This window comes from Mustela nivalis (genome assembly GCF_964662115.1).
Source record: "Mustela nivalis genome assembly, chromosome: 7".
In the NCBI taxonomy this organism is placed as follows: Eukaryota; Metazoa; Chordata; class Mammalia; order Carnivora; family Mustelidae; genus Mustela; species Mustela nivalis.
The window spans coordinates 87157583-87172545 of record NC_139026.1 but is presented as its reverse complement, the minus strand read 5'-3'; the positions used below and the strand labels follow the sequence as shown (position 1 = coordinate 87172545).

Here is a 14963-nt window from a genome sequence, read left to right as displayed (position 1 = left end):
AACTAAGCCACCCAGGTGCCCCTAAAAGCAGTAACTCAATATGTGCCATCATCCGCTTTTTAAAAGGTAAGAGAAAACTGGGTTTCCAACAATATGGTAGACTAGATATTCCAATGTGCCTTCCGATAAAAACTAAAAATGATGGATAAAATGATAAAAGCCTTTTCTTAAAAGTTTCAAAAAGCTGGTATGACAGAAAGAAATCTTTAAGGCAGGGGGAAATGGAACACTAATGCCATTTTTTCTAAGACCTTTTAAGTGCTAGAATGGATTGTAAAGCTTAGGGTCATCCAAAACGAGAAGTACAATCAGTGAAGAACCTGCTCAAAAAGTTGGAACTCCAAAGGGCCAAGTCTTCAGTGTTAAGAGTGATCCAGAATTAAATCTACACCAACCCCTTTGCCCAGAAAGTTGTGATGAAAATTGCCTTGGTGAGGCACCTGGGTAGCTCAGAAGGTTAAGCCTCTACCTTCGGCTCAGGTCATGATCTCAGGGTCCTGAGATCAAGCCCCATGTCAGGCTCTCTGCTCAGCAGGGAGCATGCTTCCCCCTCTCTCTCTGCCTGCCTCTCTGCCTACTTGTGATCTCTCTCTCTCTGTCAAATAAATAAATACAATCTTTTTTAAAAAATTGCCTTGGTGAGCAAGGTAAAGGGGAAAAACAAACAAACAAGAATACCTGAGATACGTCCAAAACAACCAGTTCTTGCATGGATCTGCAACTCTAATCCACATAACTTGGATGTTCCAAAAAGTCCTAAAGCTGTAAGTTTAAAGTCATCTTAGTTTGGTAGTACCCTCAGGCATCTGGCAGAAGATAAAGCAAATCCTTATTTAGGCATCAAGAAATTCCACCCTCAAAATCTAATTTATCAAAGCATGGAGGTTCCTCAAAAAGTTAAGAATAGGGGTGCCTGGGTGGTGCAGTTACACAACCTACTTTTGGTTTCAGCTCAGGTCATGATTTCAGGGTTGTTTGAGCCCCAGGTGGGGCTCTGCACTCAGCTCAGAGTTTGCTTGCGATTCTCCCTCCCTCTCCCACTCATTCTCTTTCTCTCTCTCAAATAAATAAATAAATATTTTTTTTAAAAGTTTGAGGGACACCTGGGTGGCTCAGATGGTTAAGTGTCTGCCTTCAGCTCAGGTTATGATCGCAGAGTCCTGGGATCGTGCCCTGCACTGGGCTGTGGGGAGTCTGTTTCTCCCTTCCCATCTGCTGTTCCCCCTGCTTGTGCTCTCACTCTCTGTCAAATAAATAAAATTTAACAATAATAATAAAATAAAAAAATAAAAATAGATTGAACAAAGTTTGAAAATAGAACTACCCTATGATCCAGTAATTACATTACTGGGTATTTACCCAAAAACTACAAAAATACTAATTCAAAGGGATACATGCACACTATGTTTATAGACAAATTATGAAAGCAGCCCAAGTGTCCATCAACATATGAATGGATATAGAAAAATATGGCATACAAATACACTGGAATATTATTCAGCCATAAAAAAGAATGAAATCTTACCATTTGCAATGACATGTAGGTGGAGCTAGAGAGTATAATGCTAAGTGAAATAAATCAGTCAGAGAAAGAAAAATACCATGTCACTCATATGTGGATTTTTTTTTAAGATTTTATTTCTTTGACAGACAGAAATCGCAAGTAGGCAGAGAGGCAGGCAGAGAGAGAGGAAGGGAATCAGGCTCCCTGCTGAGCAGAAAGCCAGACGAGGGGCTTGATCCCAGGACCCTGGGATCATGACCTGAGCCGAAGGCAGGGGCTTTAATCCACTGAGCCACCCAGGCACCCCTCATAAGTGGATTTAAAAAAAAGGATTTTATTTATTCATTTGACAGAGAGAGAGAGAAAGCACACAAAGGGGGAACAGCAGGCAGAGAGAGAGAGAAGCAGACCCCTCACGGAGCAGGGATCCCAACGTGGGGCTCGATGCCAAGACCCAGGGATCATGACCCGAGCCGAAGGCAGACACTTAACTGACTGAGCCACCCAGGCATTCTCATATGTGGAATTTAAGAAGCAAAACAAATGGGCAAAAGAAAAAGACACAGAGAGAGACAAACCAAAAAACAGACTGTTAACTACAGAGAACAAACTGATGGTTACCAGAGGGCAGGTGATGGGGATTAAGGAGTGTACTTGATATCATGAGCACTGGGTGATGTATGGAATTGTTGAATCACTATATTGTACACCTGAAACTAACATAACACTGTATGCTAACTACACTGTAATTAAAATTAAAATTAATTTTTAGAAAAGGAAGCATTGAAAAATCAAATCTCCCGAGGAAATTGAATTTTCATGGTAAAAAAAAAATGTTATCCAATGCAAAGAAATAAGGCATCACCCAGTATAAACATAGGATAGAAATAGTTCAGCAAGTGTTTTGGATATTAGAATTATTAGATCCAGATTATAAAATAATTGTATACTGTATTTTTTAAAAAAAGATAAGCTCAAAAATATCTGTAATAAATAGAAAATAAGAAAAGATGAGCAGGGCGCCTGGGTGGCTCAGTGGGTTAAGCCTCTGCCTTTGGCTCAGGTCATGATCCCAGGGTCCTGGGATTGAGAACTGCATTGGGCTCTCTGCTCAGCAGGGAGCCTGCTTCCTCCTCTCTCTCTCTCTGCCTGCCTCTTCCTACTTGTGATATCTCTCTGTCAAATAAATAAATAAAATCTTAAAAAAAAAAAAAAAGAAAAGATGAGCAAACAAATTAGAAAAAAGAAAAAAAACAGAAATAGTAGAGATAAAAATTAAAATTATTGTATTAATTAGAGCTGCCATAGCAAATTACCACAAACACATCTCAATAACAAGCATTTAGGGGTGCCTGGGTTGCTCCATCAGTTAAGCTTTCGATTCTTGATTTTGGCTCAAGTCATGATCTCAGGGTGCTGGTATCAAGCCCCAAGCTGGGATCCACAGTAGCAGGAAATCTACTTGGGATTCTCTCTCTCCCTCTTCTTCTGCTTCTCCCCACACTGGCTCAATCTGTATCTCTCTAAATAAATAAATAAATCTAAACAAAACAAAACAAGCATACAAAGAATAGTAAAGATATAAAATAGTTCAATATTGTGGTGAACAAATTCGATTTACTGGATCTGTAGAGAACATTTTACTCAATGACTATAGTATATAGGGCTTTTTTGTGTAAGCATGCACATGAAGAATTATAGCCTTAAATGTATATATCAGAAAAGAATGAAAGCTAAATAGTAAAGATCTGAGTACTCATCTTAAAATATTAGAGGGGTGCTTGGCTGGCTCAGTCAGTAGATCATGTGACTCTGGATCTCAGTGTTATGATTTCTAGCCGCATCCTGGGGGTAGAGATTACTAAAATAATAATGATGATAATAATAATAATAAAAAGAAAAAATGGAAGAAAATAATCAAATTAAAAGCTAAATTTATAAGGTAAAAAAACAAATCTACATAAAGAGTATCAAATAGGGTGCCTGGGTGGCTCAGTAGGTTAAGCCTCTGTCTTCCGCTCAGGTCATGATCTCAGGGTTCTGGGATCGAGTCCTGCACTGGGCACTCTGCTTGGCAGGGAGCCTGCTTCCTCCTCTCTCTCTGCCTGTATGTGTGCCTACTTGTGATCTCTCTCTGTCAAATAAATTTTTCAAAATCTTAAAAAAAATTTTTTTAAAAAAGAGTATCAAGGGGCGCCTGGGTGGCTCAGTGGTTTTGGCTGCTGCCTTTGGCTCGGGTCATGATCTCAGGGTCCTGGGATCGAGCCCCGCATCGGGCTCCCTGCTCCGCGGGAAGCCTGCTTCCCTCTCTCTCTCTCTCTGCCTGACTCTCTGCCTACTTGTGATCTCCGTCTTTCAAATAAATAAATAAAATCTTTAAAAAAAAAAAAAAAAGAGTATCAAAGCCAAAAGTTCATCCCTTGAAAATAATAATGCAATTGACAAAACCTCTGACAAAACTGGTTAAGAAAAAAAAAAACAGTTGGTGTAAATAACCAATATAAGGAATGAAAAGGCCATCATCACAGAAGTCGTATGAGTTAAAAAGACAAAGTAGGATATTATAAATAATTTAATTCCAATAAATTTGTAAACAAAGACAAACTGAGAAAAGAACTTAAAGAAGAAATTAAAAGTCTGAATTAGGGGTGCCTGGGTGGCCAGTCAGTTGAGCATCTGTGGAAATAAAATCTCCACAAAAATTAAATGACAGGATTTAGAGAGCTTCTGGGTTGGTGAACACATGAAAGTGCTGGGAGGTAGTATACAAAGAAAAGGCATGGCAGTTTCATGCTCTTTCCATACCTTGCCCCATGCATCTCTTCCACCTGGCTGTTCCTGAGTTGTATCCTTTACAATAATCTGGCAAATGTAAACATAGTGTTTTCAGAGATCACGGAGTCCTTCTAGCAAATTATTGAACCTGAGAGATAGGGTCACAGGAACTCCTGAATTTATAGTTGGTGGGTCAGAAGTATAGGTGGCAAACTGGGACTTGCAACTGGCACCTGAAGTGGGGATAGTCTTGTTTGACTGAGCCCTTGGCTGGGGTCTTCACTAATTCTATATAGGTAGCATCAGAATTGAATTGAATGCTAAACACCAAGGTGGCGTCAGAGAATCAAAAATTGGTATGGAAAACGCCATGGTGTCAGAAAGAATCTTACAGAATGGTTACATAATACAAACTTCCAAAAATAAAGTTTACATTAGAATTTAAGAGTTCAGCAAGGTTGTTGTTAGGTACAAAATTAATATACAAAAATCAATTGTATTGTATATAGTCACTACGAACATAAAATGAAAAGTTTTCAAATACACTATGTACAATAAATCAGATAAATTTAATAAACTTAATAATTTTAATAAATTTAATAAATATAATTTATAAATTTATAAATAAATTTTAAAAATAAATTTATCTGATTTATTGTATATAGTGTACATAGATAAATTTAATAAATTTAATCTATGATTAAATCTAACCAAAAAATGAACAGGAAAGCTAAGGGAAAATTTAAAAATTTCATTAAGAGATATTATAATCAATATACTGAGAGATATATCACATTCATGATTTGGAATTATCAAGTTACAAAGATGTAAGTTCTACCTAAATTTGATCTGTAAATTCATTGCATTTGAGAAGTAAAATAGTGGAGTATTTCCCTAATTCCTCCCTCTAACTCTAGACATTACATATAAAACAAACATAAGGGGGCACCTGGGTGGCTCAGTGGGTTAAAGCCTCTGCCTTCAGCTCAGGTCATGATCCCAGGGTCCTGGGATGGAGCCCCACATCGGGCTCTCTGCTCAGAAGGAAGCCTGCCTCCCCCTCTCTCTCTGCCTGCCTCTTTGCCTACTTGTGATCTCTGTCTGTCAAATAAATCAAGTCTTTAAAAAAAAAAAAAAAGACTTTGAAAGACAGAGAGGAGGCATCTGGCTAGACAACTTGCATCCAAGAAACAACATGGTGTGAGTTCCCTGCGTTTTCTTTCTGCTTTGATTTCCTTTGAGCTGAAGAAGTTGATAATCTAGAAATGTCAACCAAAAGGTACAGATGAAACAACAAACCTGCTCTCCCTAGCCAAAGGATCAGGGAAGGAGCAGTATAGCAAAACAGAAAATTTTAGGTAAGTAGTGCTCTTCTCCAGACAAGCACCACAGAAAAATCTGTGATCCCACCCCCACTCATGCCAACAACGCTGACTGGGGAACCTAGATTTTAACCTTTGCCAGGCTATAACAAGGTGCCCCAAAGAATTTGCTTTTCTGAAAACAGTGGTGGGACAAGTGGTTATCCACGTGCAAATGAATGAAGCTAGATCCTGTATTTATTTTATTGTATCATGTCCCCCAAAATTCATCTCTACCTACAACCTCAGAGTGGACCTTATTTGGAAATGGGTGTTTGCAGATGTAGTTAGGTAAGATGAAGTATTACTGGATTAGAGTGGACCTTATATTCAGTGACAAGTATCCTTATAAGAAGGCCACATGAAGGGGCGCCTGGGTGGCTCAGTGGGTTAAGCCTCTGCTTTTGGCTCAGGTCATGATCCCAGAGTCCTGGGATCCAGCCCCCGCATCCGGCTTCCTGCCCAGCGGGGAGCCTGCTTCTCCCTCTCCCACTCTCCCTGCTTGTGTTCCCTCTCTCGCTGTGTTTCTCTCTGTCAAATAAATAAATAAAATCTTTAAAAAAAACAAAACAAAACAAAAAAAAAAAAACGAAGGCCACATGAAGACATAGACGGACAGGGAGAATGCCACGTAGTGATGGAAGGCAGAAATTGTAGTGATATGTCACAAGACAAGGAAGGCCAAGGATTGCCAGCAACTACCAAAACTAGGAGAAAAACATGGAACAGATTCTCCTTCAGAGCAGAAGAAACCAACCTGGTCAATACCTTGATTTCAGACTTTTAGCCTACAGAACTATATATGAAAGAATAAATTTCTGCTGTTACCCAGTTTATGGTATTTTGTTATAGCACCTTAGGAAACTAATACAGACTCCTATCTCACACCATATACAAAATTAACTTAAAATGGATCAAAGAGGGGCGCCTGAGTGGCGCAGTGGATTAAAGCCTCTGCCTTCGTCTTGGGTCGTGATTCCAGGGTCCTGGGATCGAGCCCCACATCGGGCTCTCTGCTCAGCAGGGAGCCTGTTTCCTCCTCTCTCTCTGCCTGCCTCTCTGCCTACTTGTGATTTCCATCTGTCAAACAAATAAAATCTTAAAAAAAAATGGATCAAAGATCTAGATATAAGAGCTAAAACTGTAAAGCTCTTAGAAAAAAACATTAGAGTAAATATGGTCTTAGATTACAAGCAGCAGCAGAAAAAAAAAAAGACACATTGGACTTCATTAAATTTAAAACTTTTGTGCTCCAAAAGACACCATCAAACAAATGAAAACCCTTTTAATGGGAGGAAATATTTGCAAATCAATTATCAGAGAAAGGACTTATATCCAAACTATATAAAGAAATATAACTCAACAATAAAAATTAAAATTCAAGGGGCATCTGCCTGGCTCAGTTGGAAGAGCATTCAGCTCTCAATCTCAGGGTCATGAATTTGAGCCCCACATTGGGCATAGAGCTTACTTTAAAAAATAATAGTAAAATAAATAAAAATAGGGGTGCCTGGGTGGCTAAGTGGGTTAAGCCTCTGCCTTCAGCTCAGGTCATGATCCCAGGGTCCTTGGATCAAGCCCCTCATCGGACTCTCTGCTCTGCGGGGAGCCTGCTTCTTCCTCTCTCTTTCTGCCTGCCTCTCAGCCTACTTGTGTTCTCTGTCTGTCAAATAAAAAAAATAAAATCTTTTAAAAAAGCATTTAATCCCTCCTGATATCTTAACTCTTTATTATTATTAATTTTAAACATATAATAAAGAATCCATGTACATGATTTAAAAATAAAATACTCTTGATCTGGGGCGCCTGAGTGGCTCAGTGGTTGGGCCTCTGCCTTTGGCTCGGGTCATGATCCCAAGGTGCTGGGATCGAGCCCCGCATCGGGTGCTCTGCTCAGCGGGGAGCCTGCTTCCTCCTCTCTCTCTGCCTGCCTCTCTGCCTCCTTGTGATCTCTCTCTCTGTCCAATAATAAATAAAATCTTTAAAAAAAAAATACTCTTGATCTGGGTGCTAATTTACACAGGTGTGTTTAATTTATCAAGTTGTACATTTGTGAGTTACACTCTTTTCTATATGTAAGTTGTTACATATATTTTAGAGTTCAACAAAAAATTCACAAAAAACAAAAATCAAATAATATTGTTTTAAAATAATAGTTCTCATGCACGTGGGTGGCTCAGTTGGTTAAGCAACTGCCTTCCGCTCAGGTCATGATCCTGGAGTACCGGGATCGAGTACCTCATTGGGCTTCCAGCTTCAGGGGAGTCTCCTTCTCAGTGGCTTTAACCCACTGAGCTACCCAGGTGCCCCTATGCTGCACCCCTTTCTTAATTTATCAATTTTAGACATTATCTACTTACTTTTCATCATGTCATTTGAGAACTTAGTTCTTTTATACTCTTCACACTTCACCTCCTATCTAAACATAGTTTTAATTGAAATCAGCCAGTGATAAATAAATAAACAAACAGAAATGAGCCAGTGTTTGTATTATTGTGATTATTTTAAAATTATTCATTGCTGAAGCAAATAGTCCACTATAATCATACTTCCTTTCTTATACAAACTTTTATTTTTCCTAAACCTCATAACTGTGTCAATCTTTGCTTGATTTTTCATATAAAATTTTCCAAATGCTCCCACCTCTCTGCCAAAAGTCCATTAGTGGTATTAATTACATTTTTGTTCTTGTTCCTTTGGATTTCCCTTCTCAATAGCTGAAATTCAATATCTCACAAACACTCAGCAAGGACAGAAAACAGAAATACTACTTCAAGGTAAATCAGTTACTTCTTGTTTAAAATGGTCTCATTTGAGTAAATATTTAGTCTAAATCAAGATTTAAACTCTTTCTCCTTCTCCTCTTATCTTCTCTAAAGTGATCTAAGTTCCTAGAGGGGCTTAGGTATTGTTCTTGAATGGAAGAACGGAATCTGATCCCTATATTCTCTTCCAACCTTGATGGTCTCTGATGAGTTGTTCACCTCACTTGTCTTCTGACTTGTACTGGTATCTAAGTTCCTGCCTTGGTTTCTAGTCAGAGTCCTTACTCTAATTCAAAGTCTTTTTCAGTTTGCCAGCCTTCTCAGAAATTCTGCATTTCACTAGGTACTTGGGTGCTCTCTGCTCTCTTTTGCCATCATGGTGGCGTGTAGGGAAAATTTTTGTGTGGTTGCTTTTAGTCCCAGATGCCTAGGCATGCCCCCTTATAGTCAAGGCTACTCAACTACTCAGGCACTATGTCAGATGTTGGGCTTCTTTAAGAGTCTTACAGTCCTCCAACCTATACCAGAGAAAGTGAAACACAAGATTTCTTTACTTAGACTATCTCCTCAACTGGCTGATCTAAGCTAATCTCAACTGCCAGGACCAAGGCCTAGTGAAGTAAAGTAAGAAAATCTTAAGATATGAGAATCTGGATCTGGTTTTAGGAACCCACAAGCAGCTAAACCTTTAACCATTCTGCTTTAGATTTACTACTTCCTGTCTGTTGATTGAATCCTTACTTCTTTTTGTAGAGATAATGATTTTGTTCATCACCACATATTCTTCACAATTCTATGGATCCTGGCATGAACTTTGTTTTTTTAAAAGATTTTATTTATTTATTTGACAGAGAGGGAGATCACAAGTAGGCAGAGGGGGCAGGAGAAGCAGGTTCCCCGCTGAGCAGAGAACCCGATGCGGGCCTTGATCCCAGGACCCTGGGATCATGACCTGAGCCAAAAGCAGAGGCTTTAACCCACTGAGCCACCCAGGTGCCCCAGCATGAACTTTAAACATGAAGTCCTGCTATACTGACTCCTTGGAAACCACAAAGCCTTGAAAAAAGAAAAAAAAGTTCCTTCAAAAAAAGGCCTTGCTTTCAAAATATTCATTAAAGAAATCATGATACATCTATAACAAAAGAATACTCTGGATGACAGAAAAACTCTTTAAAGGCCTGATAAACAAGAGAAGCCATTTTATTTTTTTTATTTTTTTTTAAGATTTTATTTATTTATTTGACAGAGATCACAAGTAGGCAGAGTCAGGCAGAGAGAGAGGAGGAAGCAGGCTCCCCGCCGAGCAGAGAGCCCGATGCAGGGCTCGATCCCAGGACCCTGAGATCATGACCAGAGCCGAAGGCAGCAGCCCAAACCACTGAGCCACCCAGGTGCCCCAAGAGAAGCCATTTTAGATTTTTTTCTAAGTCAGCATGACTGTACATAAACTTCTTTCAAACCAAAAGCCTGATTTATGACCTGCCACAGATGCATTGTACATCCGCTTTGTGAACAACTAGCCTAAAGAAAAACCATCTTGTCCTTGAGATATCCATCAATGCTCCTACTCCCTGCATTCTTTTATGATAAAACTTGTGATTCCTGCCTATATGCTTATCTATAATCCTTTCAGCTTTCACGAGATGTAAAAAGTATATAACCCGGGGCGCCTGGGTGGCTCAGTGGGTTAAGCCCCTGCCTTCGGCAAAAAAAAAAAAGTATATAACCCTGTAAAAATTATTCATTCTCAGAGCACCTTCCCTGTGAAGATCATGTTTCCTGGGCAGCTGTCCTAACTTGGACTCAAATAACGCTTTCTTTTTTTTTTTTTTAAGATTTTATTAATTTATTTTTTTTAAAGATTTTATTTATTTATTTGACAGAAAGAAATTACAAGTACACTGAGAGGCAGGCAGAGAGAGAGAGAAGGAAGCAGGCTCCCTGCTGAGCAGAGAGCCCGACGCGGGACTCGATCCTAGGACCCTGAGATCATGACCTGAGCCGAAGGCAGCGGCTTAACCCACTGAGCCACCCAGGCGCCCCTTATTAATTTATTTGACAGACAGAGATCACAAGTAGGCAGAGAGAGAGGGGGAAGCAGGCTCCCTGCTGCAAACAGAGAGCCCGATGTGGGACTCGATCCCAAGACCCTGAGATCATGACCTGAGCTGAAGGCAGAGGCTTAACCCACTGAGCAACCCAGGTGCCCCTCAAATAACACTTTCTTTCTTATGTTATGAGATCATAAAAGGCTTGTTCATTTTTCATCAACATTTTGTAGATGGAATATAAAAATAAAAATAATGAAGATACTCTTTAGGAGTTGTTGATATGGAAAAATAAGTGAGAAAAGTGAAAAAATCAAGGTGTAAAATAGCAGGCACCATAATTTGATACACCTTTGTACATAAGAAAGGGGTGAAATAAGAATAGATTAATCAATCAATATTTGTTTATATTGTCACAAAGAAACATTGAACAAATTCACAACAAACTAATACAAATGCTTATCTGTAGGGCTAGTGGAGAGGAATGGCATGAATGAGCACAGAAGTGTGTTTAGGCAAGGTTATCCAGAGAAAGAGAACCAACAGGATTGATCGATTGATTGATATACCTATCATCTATCTATCTATCTACCTATCTATCTAGATTATAAAGTATTGGCTCACATGATTATTGAGGCTAAGAAGTCCCACTAGGTGCTGTTTACAAACTAGAGACCTAGGGAAGCCAGTCATGTAGTTCAATGGCTGGAGAGGTAGGTAATGGTTTAGATTCCTATCTGGATCTGAAGCCAGAGAACCAGGAGCACTGAGGACAGAAGACTGATGTCTCAGCTCAGATAGTCAGACAGAAAGTAAATTCAACCTTCTTTTGCCTTTTTGTTCTATTCAGGACCTCAACTTTTTTTGTTTTGTTTTGTTTTGTTTTGTTTTAAGTAAGTTCTACGTCCAAATGGGGCTTGAACTCACATGCTCTACTGACTGAGTTAGCCAGGAATCCCAGGCCCTCAGTGGTTTGAATAACGTCTGCTCCCCTGGGAGAGGGCCAACTACTTTATCAGTCCACCAAATTCAAATGTTAATCTCTTCTGGAAACACCTTCACAGACATAAACAAAAATAGTATTTAACCAACTATCTGAGCATCCCTTGGCCAAGTCAAGCTAACACATAAAATTAACCATCACAAGGCAGAAACAAAACTTCTCAATGTATACCTGCTTATCTCTTCAATTTTTTTTTAAGATTTTATTTATTTATTTGATAGACACAGATCACAAGCAGGCAGAGAGGCAGGCAGAGAGAGAGAAGGGAAGCAGGCTCCCCGCTGAGCAGAGAGCCTACCTCGGGCACGATCCCAGGTCCCTGGGATCATGACCTGAGCAGAAGGCAGAGGTTTTTTTGTTTTGTTTTGTTTTTTTGTTTTTTTTTAAAGATTTTATTTATTCATTTGACAGAAATCACAAGTAGATGGAGAGGCAGGCAGAGAGAGAGAGAGAGAGAGAGGGAAGCAGGCTCCCTGCCGAGCAGAGAGCCCGATGCGGGACTCGATCCCAGGACCCTGAGATCATGACCTGAGCCGAAGGCAGCGGCTTAACCCACTGAGCCACCCAGGCGCCCGTTTTTTTTTTTTTTTCCAGCATAACAGTATTCATTATTTCTGCCCACACCCAGTGCTCCACGCAATCCGTGCACTCTATAATACCCATCACCTGGTACCCCAACCTCCCACCCCCCACCCCTTCAAAACTCAGAGGAGAACATAGGCAATCCTAGAGGAGAACATAGGCAGTAATCTCTTCAATATCAGCCATAGCAACTTCTTTCAAGATATGTCTCCAAAGGCAAAGGAAACAAAAGCGAAGATGAACTTTTGGGACTTAATCAAAATCAAAATCTTCTGCACAGCAAAGGAAACAGTCAAGAAAACGAAGGCAAAGGCTTTAACCCACTGAGCCACCCAGGCACCCCTCTTCAACTTGTTTTTTGTTTGTTTGTTTTTAAAAAGATTTTATTTATTTATTTGACACAGAGAAAGAGAGCACAAGCAGGAGGAGCCCGAGAGGGAGAAGCAAGTTCAGCAGGGAACCTGATGCAGGGCTCGATCCCAAGACCCCTGGATCACAACCTGAGCCTAACCCTAACCCTAACCTTAACTTAACTGACTGAGCCACCCAGTTATCCCTCTCTTCAACTTTTGAACGATGAGAATTTTTAATTAGTCACAAAATATGTTTAAGTTTTGCTTTCAAGTCTATTGTCTTTACTACATGTTTTTTAAAATCCATTCAGATATTCAATTGTCTTCTCAGTGACTAACATCTACTTTGTCTTCTACTTTACAGTGTGATCCAGCAGTTTCAGCAAAATATCAATCCTGGTTAAATCCATCTCTCCATCTATTTCATACCTCACCTGAGCAGCTGAACTGACTAGAGAAAAACATAACCAGGATGACTGATATTATTTTATATTTACAGCCACAAATGTCTGAAAAACCTACTATGCCTTCAACAATACTTGAAAATTCTACTACATTTCCCTAGTTGATTTACTGTCCCTCTCTCAGAGATGACTATTTTATATTATTCTCTTCAGACCTCCCACACTTCCTCCCCAATCCTCACATTTAGCCAGTGATCCTTCCCCAACACCGTATCTCTGAAAAAAAGAAAAAATTTTAAATACAGAAGAAAAATTCCACAAGATCCCACCACCACATCAGTTGTAAATTCAATCAGCTGCAAATAACAGACACATACATCCCAGAAAAAGGAAAAAAAGGGGGAAAAGATCAGTGTGACTTAAACAAATTGTTTTATTTCCTCCCATAATGAGAAGTTCAGAGATAGGCAATCTGGACTTGTGCTACAGCTCCACAATGTCATCAGGGACCAAGACTCTATCTTCCTTCACCGTTAGCAATGGTTTAGGTACACTTTATTGTCATAAGATGGTTGATCTTCAGTTATCATGTCTACATGCTAAGCAAGAAAAAGAGAAAAGACCAAAAACATAAACCAGTTCAGAAGCCCCACAAGACAACTTCCACTAACAACTCACCCGAACTTGGTCACATAGACATCCCTTCTGTAGTTGGAATAGAAGCTTGGTACCCTGCTCCCAACAAAATCAGGGTTCTGTTGTTATTGAGAAACAGGGAGAGGGGCACCTGGGTGGCTCAGTCTGTTAAGCCTCCAACTTTTGATTTCAGCTCCGGTCATAACCTCCTCAGGGTTGTGAGATCGGAGGAGCCCCATGTTGGGCTCTGAACTGGGTGTGCATCCTGCTTAGAATTCTCTCTTTCCCTCTCCCTCCCCCCCTCCCTTTTTTTTTTTTTCAGTGCTTGAGGGAACTTTAATGAAAGCAAGAAAAAAATATGGTGCAAGAACAATGCAGAAGGGTTCTATTCCAGGCCGGTATGCCTTGTACAAGTAGAATGAAGTCATCAGGTCAGAGTTTTAACTGGCATTATTTCAGGCACTGTTCCAACCCCTTCGTTTTACAGGAATTAATCTGAAGCCTAGAGGTTAAATGAGTTGGTAGTTCAAGGTCACCCCTGTCTCTCCCTCTCCAACAAACAAACAGAGAGAGAATAAGGATAAATTACCTGTTTTCCTCTTTCACTAGAAGAAAAAAGAAGCACCAGAAGAGAAATTCCAACATTCCTACCACCAAATCTAACGGCCAGCCCAAATCTGTGCTCATCCTCTGGCTTCCTCCTATGTGTCAGTGGCTAAACTATCATACTCCTTTCCAATGTTAACCCTTTGAGTGGCACACTAAACCCCTTCCCATTTCACTATTCTAAAACTTTGCTCCTGAATTCATTCCCTTTTCCTCACATCGTCAATTTTCCCCTCCCTTTTGTTTATTCTCATTTGCAAATAAACATGCGAAAGTATCTCCCATCTTTAAAAAAAAAAAAATATTTCCTTTAGGGGTGCCTAGGTGGCTCAGTCATTAAGGGTCTGCCTTTGGCTCAGATCATGATCCCAGGGTCCAGGGATGGAGTCCTATTTGGTTCCCTGCTCAGTGGAAGCCTGTTTCTCCCTCTCCCACTCCCTCTGCTTGTGTTCCCTCTCACTCTGTGTCTCTCTCTGTCAAATAAATAAATAAAACCTTAAAAAAAAAAAAAAAGAGGGGCACCTGAGTGGCTCAATGGGTTAAGCTTCTGCCTTCGGCTCAGGTCATGATCTCAGGGTCCTGGGATTGAGCCCCCCCCCCAACCATCCAGCTCTCTGCTCAGCAGGGAACCTGCTTCCCCCTCTCTCTGCCTGTCTGTATGCCTACTTGTGATCGCTCTCTGTCAAATAAATAAAATCTTTAAAAAAAAAAAAAGAGTTTACACAGTTATCACTTTCCTACTTGAAACATTTTTTTCACTTGGTTTCCAGGACACCACACTCCTCATGTTTTTCTTCTTACACCGCTGGCTGCTCCTTCCCACTTTGACTACAGGATGCACTTTCTAATTTTTAAAAGCTGAAGTGCTCCGGCATTCAATCCTTGGTCTTCTTTTATTTTATTTTTTTGGTCTTCTTTTATTCTAT

General features: G+C 40.0%; 1 protein-coding gene across 9 annotated transcripts in view; it reads right to left on the bottom strand.

Moving 5' to 3' along the window:
- LOC309869697 (uncharacterized protein) overlaps positions 1 to 14963 on the bottom strand; it is a 91267-nt gene that overhangs the window by 67494 nt on the left and 8810 nt on the right. For 4 of the 9 annotated variants that reach the window (XR_014314319.1, XR_014314320.1, XR_014314323.1 and 1 more), the window contains one exon: positions 13211 to 13394. The exons of the other annotated variants lie outside the window; for them this stretch is intronic. Coding sequence is in view for 1 of the 4 variants with exons in the window: in XM_082741191.1 (XP_082597317.1) it covers positions 13329 to 13394 (66 nt within the window). In the remaining 3 variants the exon portion in view is untranslated. Of the gene's footprint in view, positions 1 to 13210; positions 13395 to 14963 lie in introns of those variants that run through there. 9 annotated transcript variants of the gene reach the window in all.